This window comes from Ixodes scapularis, unplaced genomic scaffold (genome assembly GCF_016920785.2).
Source record: "Ixodes scapularis isolate PalLabHiFi unplaced genomic scaffold, ASM1692078v2 PGA_scaffold7__128_contigs__length_106722199, whole genome shotgun sequence".
NCBI classification, from domain to species: Eukaryota; Metazoa; Arthropoda; class Arachnida; order Ixodida; family Ixodidae; genus Ixodes; species Ixodes scapularis.
The window spans coordinates 21,604,468-21,610,292 of record NW_024609882.1 but is presented as its reverse complement, the minus strand read 5'-3'; the positions used below and the strand labels follow the sequence as shown (position 1 = coordinate 21,610,292).

At 49.9% G+C, this 5,825-nt stretch overlaps 1 protein-coding gene across 1 annotated transcript; it reads right to left on the bottom strand.

Moving 5' to 3' along the window:
* Positions 1-542: 542 nt before the first annotated feature.
* Positions 543-4,522, bottom strand: LOC8053387 (AP-3 complex subunit beta-2). The gene has a single exon (XM_002435077.5). The coding sequence runs from the start codon at positions 4,242-4,244 to the stop codon at positions 1,122-1,124; it is 3,123 nt and encodes a 1,040-aa protein (XP_002435122.4). The 5' UTR covers positions 4,245-4,522; the 3' UTR covers positions 543-1,121.
* Positions 4,523-5,825: the final 1,303 nt, after the last annotated feature.

Below are 5,825 nucleotides of genomic sequence, written 5' to 3'. Positions count from 1 at the left end.
GGCGCGCCCTCTTTGGGCTGAAGTTGGGCAAGGTGAAACGAAACTGAAACGTCGATGAAATAGTCGCATTAAAACTTTGGTTTGGGCTAGTTGTTTTTTTAAAAGCGCAAACAGACAGGACCTTGTCCCTGCCGTTTGTGTTATTTTCTATTGTCCCTGTGTTTTCGCTTTTAAAAACCTTATACCTATGAAATAGTCCCGTTCACGTCGGTCATGATGTTGGTAGCTACCGAATCCCATACATAACATTCCGTCTAAGATTAAAGTCACTGTAAAGTGTAGCAGGAACTTCATTTTTCTTACTCTGCCTAGAGTTGTGAGTCTCTTATCATGGCGCCGAAAGGCTAACTCTATCACTAGGGGTTTAGGTATATCTTTTAAGTACCCATATGGACTTTCCTCCAGAGATATTGCTAGCAAAGTGCAAATGGTCGGTTAAAGGGAAGAAATGGTTGACCATGAATAAAGTTCTCGTTTTTATGGGGGCAGTTTCCTCTTTTGGGATTTTCCTTTTGTTTAGATTAAGAAAGACACCAAACACATCAAGGTAATTCGTTTATATAAACTCGATCGTTTGCATTGAAAAAAGTTGTGAACAAATCTATCATGAAGTTGATCACAAAAAAAGATGTTCCCTACAATATCATTCTTCATTGGGTCACAGAAATAATTCCTCGTTGAAACAAACAACATGTAGCAGTAATATCTGCCCTATCCAACATGACTTCTGGTTCTGGCAAGTGCTCCCGTGAAAATTGAATGATAATTATTGATAATCAGGTGCAGTACTCAAAGGTTATCCATAACCTAAAAAATAAGGTACGGGAGAATTATACACCTCACAGAAAATAGGCACCCGTAAAAACCTCCTCCAATGTCTTTTCTTGAAAACAATGCCCCAAAGTCTTCAGAGCAACAGTTCCCAAAAGGAATGGTCGGATGGCAAGCAGTTTAATAGTGCATACTATACCCTTAACAGTGCATCTTAGAATAGTAACGAGTCCATAACTTTCAGAGCTTGCATCAATCAACTGCGGCGTCGCACTGACAACCAGGCGACTACTGTGGACGTATCAATGAGAACCCTCCCTCCACATGCGGCCATGGACCTATAAACCAAATCAAGACAGGGCTTCTTTGAGTTCCTTGAGCAGCATGGAACCAATCACCATCTTCTCACAGTTTACAGTCAGCGAGCCTTTGCACGTGCCATCCGACAGCTGGATGCTGACGAGGACCAAGCTGGCCGATGCCAATGTCTGTCCCGCAAACCGGAGGACCCCTGGTTCCGCTTCATCCAGGAGCAACAAGTTGGCAGCCGCATAGATCTGCTTCGTTGCCTTGCCACCATCCTCTACATCGAGGGGACAAGAGCTTTCGTTCATGCCCCTCATTTTTCCTTGCTGAGCCAGAAACTCGGTCTTGGAGATGCGTACCGGCTGCAGGATCTCCCCTACTGGTGGCTTGAGGGCGACCGGATAGCACAGGTCGTCTCCCAGACGCACCTCCAGGGTTGCCTGCTGTGTGCTCTCGTTGAAGTCAATTCCAACTGTTCCCACGATTGACGATCCAGGACCCAACGGAGTTCCACTGCGTGGGAAGCCCTTAATCTCAACCTGTCCAGACTTCCGGTCTGGGACGTACAGCTCCTGAAGCTCTTTGTCGCCATGGTTTGTTAGCACGAGTTCGATGGATGTCATCCTCGGGGAAAATATGTTTGGTGAGCGGCTAAAGCGATAGCTCACGCTGAGCCCGCTACCCGAAAGTTTGTTTAATAGCTCCTTTCGCTCGTGAGATACATAAGCTGGCACTGGCACAACCGCGAACTTGGGCCCACTTGGCTTGGGTGCGGCAATCGGAACTGATGTCATGGTGAGAGCCGAGAATGGCTGGAGTGGAGCGCTGGAGACGGTTGCAATGTCATCAAGGTCGAGAAGGAGATCCACATTCTTTCTCGAAGGCGGTTTAGCATCTCTTTTCTTTGGAGCCTTAGCTTCTTCTTCGGAGCTGGATGTCTCGGAGTCTTCGTCGCTGTCCGAGCTGGAGTCTTCGCTGTCGTCCTTTGTCTCCCCGTTCACTTTACTGCTGTCTGCAGACTCGTCCGATCCATCTTCCACTCCAGACTCGGCTGAATCGTCATCCGAGTCGCTTTCGCTCTCCGACCCGCTCTCCGAAGAGGAGGACCCTTCTCCACTGGACTCAGAGCGAGACTCATCTTCCGGCGAACTGGTGTCTGTCTCGGAGTAAAATGACTTCTTCTTCTTAGCCACCTGCTTCTTTTTGGTGACTTTGTTCTCTGGCCATGCTGGAGCAATATCCACATTTCTTACCGAGGGGTCTGGAGCAACTTCAGGAAAGTCTGGAAGCTCACGGTATTCGTTGGCTCTGGCATTGATGAACTGCGAGAGCGAGCCCATTTGATACTGGTCCCGATCCTCAAACTTTGACTGCAAGACTGGCGCAGGCTTGGATGCCAGCAGGAACTTCTTGGCATGCTTCGACAGTGCTGTTCCTGCCTCTCCTTGGGGCATGATGAGCTGTCGGAGGAACCGAACGCGGTCTCGGATATCATAGTTCTGGTCGTACTTGGCAAGACTGAACACGTATTGGGTGATGAGCTTCGTCTGCTTTGGGTTGATCAGGTACAACTTGGAGGCCAAGTTGAGTGTTTGTAACTTGACTATGTCCTCCTCCTGGATGAATGTCTTGGCCACCTTCCGCAGGACGTCTGGGGCTATCTTGGGCACACGGTCCGCATACTCGCCAAGCAGCCATAGGATGGAGGCCCTTGCCATGGGAACTGCTATGGTGTCCATGAGCCTTGCCATGTGGCCAATGATATCCTTGTGCTCAGAGGGTTGCATCTGAAGCAGCTTCTTGATGACCACCACACTCTCTGCAACCACAGCTTCATTACGGTTAGAGAGGAGGGACACCAGTCCGTTGAGGCACGTGTCGGCGACCTCCTTGATGCTGCTTGCGCAACGACCAATAGATTGGATGGTGGCCGCAACAAACTCAGTGTCCGGATTGGATACGTATGTCTGGAATTCGCGGAGTATGATGGACACGTTGGTCTCTGTAGCCAGGTTGGTGAGCACCTCCAGCTTGAGAAGCTTGATATGCGTGGGGTCGCTTGTGCGGACGAAGAAGCTCTTGAGGAAGGGCTCGAACATACCCTTGTGTTTCGTCGACATGGTGGCCACGTTGCTCAGCACCACTGTCTGGATCTCGCGGTGGCTCCTTAGCAGACGAATGAGTGACTTCACTATGATGCCGATTTCGCTCCTGGGCGCCAAGTGGTAGTAGAGCTGGGCCACCGCCATCACCACCGCCGAATTGCGACTCTGGAGCAGCGGCTTGCAGTTGCGCAGCAACAAACGCAGGTCTGAGTCGATAGACGGAGCTCGGTCTTCGTCGCCAGAGTCGTAGAAGTGCCGTTCCTCATCGCCGCCTCCTCCGTCCAGCTTGTTGGGATCCACGAATTGCGTCCTTGCGTAGCGGGTCAGCATAAGGATTATCTCAACCTGACCCCACTCTTCAACGTCCACGAGGAGGTTGCACAGCTTGCGGTAGTTCTTGTGGATCAGGTCTATCCGCTCGGGGCAGACTTCCTCGAAGGCCATGACCGCGCTCCCGACGACCAGCGTCGTCTTGTCGGCCAGAAGCTTCTCGATCACCTCAATGAGTTGGTCCCTCTGTTCCGGGTCCAAACTGTGGAGCTTGGGAATCGCGTGCGCGGCCGTCTTGCGCACGTACGGCGACATGTCGTTCACGGCGTCCTTGATGGAGAGCATCATGATGGGCACGATGACCGGCACCCGAATACTGGACAGCACTCGGAGGGCACTCGCCCGAATCAGCTGGTTCGGATCCTTCAGGGCCCGCTGGAAGGTCGAGATGGAAAGCAGAGCCAGGTCTTGCTGTTCCTCGGCGTAGCGAACGAGGTAAACGTACACGAGCTTCTTCACCTCGATGTTCTTGGAGACGACGTTCTTCACGACCGCCGGGAACAGTTCAGACGCGTCCTTGCCTTTGGCGATCATGCCAATGATCCGCTTCATCGCTTCCAGCTTGAGCCCGTCCTTGCTGCTGTCCAGCATATTCTTGAGGTCTTCGTGGCGTCGCAGATCGGACGAGAAAAATCCCGCCGAGGTGACCGCCTCGCCGCTGGTGAAGTCGGTCGCTTCGGCGGGATACTTGCTACTACTTTGGTTGTCATACGCCCACGTAGCAGCCATCATGCCGTCGTTCGAGACGTCCCTGCTGCTGCCAAAGCCTGAAGCCTGCGCCGCCGCTATCTTGTCGGCTTTACCCGATCGCGAGTCGCGATATTCATCGAGCGTGGAGCGTTTGTTGCTTGTTCGTAACGGCCACTGCACCCTTCGTGGTTCGGGTGAGGAACGGAGGAAAAACTTGGCCGAAATTCGGCAGCACCTTGCGGATTGGACCAGTTTACAAGTTTCTCAAAAAGACACAGCCGAAGAAACAAATGTACAAAACAAAAAACCAAAATGGCGAGAAAATCGGTTGCGCCGTCTTTGAGCAGTAAAGCAAAGTTTTCGGTACCGTAGTTTTTTGCGTCCGAATATTTTAGGTCTCGGGAGAGAGAAAAAAAAAACAACTACGCTTTCGATTCAATCTTTTTTGTTGACAGTCATAATGATTTAAAAAAAAAAATCTGGATTAAATTTATTATGAACTGTCGTGATTCGCTTCGCATCACTACTGCCACTACCATCAACATATTTTTAAAGAGCGGGAACATTTAAAATGATTAAACAAAACCGAGACTCGGGCCCCCTGCGCTGGGGCGTCGTATGGTGTGGGCCGCACCGGCTAGGCTTGACCTAGCTCTGCAGGCAAATAAAGACGTTTATTCCTCCTGCTGAGGTAACGACACAACTCAAAAAGTCTCAAAAGACTTTTGAGTGTGTCTGTCGTTACCTGCAATCTCGTTTTTTTTTTTTTATTTAATTATGTTTAATGTACACCAACTCGTTTGTGCCCATTACATTTATTGCAATATTTAAGACTGGTTAGGTTCTAGAGTCAGTCCTTTCAGCTGTCCCGACCCAAGCTAACATATTCTGCAGACAAATTATTTGCTGTACGAAATTCCCTGAAATATCAGGAATAAGAGTAGGCACCTGAGGTCATATGCATTATGTTTGGTAAAGTAAAAAAAAAAAAAACACACACACACACACACACAAAACTATGTACTATCTGACAATTGTGGAGCGCAAGTTCGTCTGCTTCTTGAACAAGGGTTGCGATATCAGAACGCTGAGCTCTTATTGGTAGACCTCAAGGCATCTTGCATAAAGCGCTGCACGGGCCGAAATTTCTAGGCCCGCTTTCTGTCGTTATTCGTGCACCCTATATGAGCAATGGTGTCCCGATAACCGGGGGACTGTCGCCATCGACGCCCGTGGCTTCAATTAAGTTCGGGAGTTTAAAAAAGAAAAGAAAACGCGAACGAAGTTCGCATTTTCTTCTCTGTTCCCTTGGCCATAGATCCAGGCTTGTAAGCCACCGATCTCAGCCCCATTCTCCCTCCACAAAGGCCAATAAACGCTTTCTGAACTGAACATACACCCAACACCGGCAAAGCCTCTCATCCGGGAATTTCACTCTTTCTAACACATTAGTAAGGGGAAAAGCGCCGGTAGCCCTTTCCCCTCTTCTCTCTCACCCCCTTTCAGTAAACACTAGTTGCATGGAGTACAGGCGAAGGAAACGCCAGGCGAGGGGAGAAAGAGCAATCACTAGAAAGGCTGGGGAAGAGGATAGCAACACCTTCTCTTCTCTCCACTGCCCTC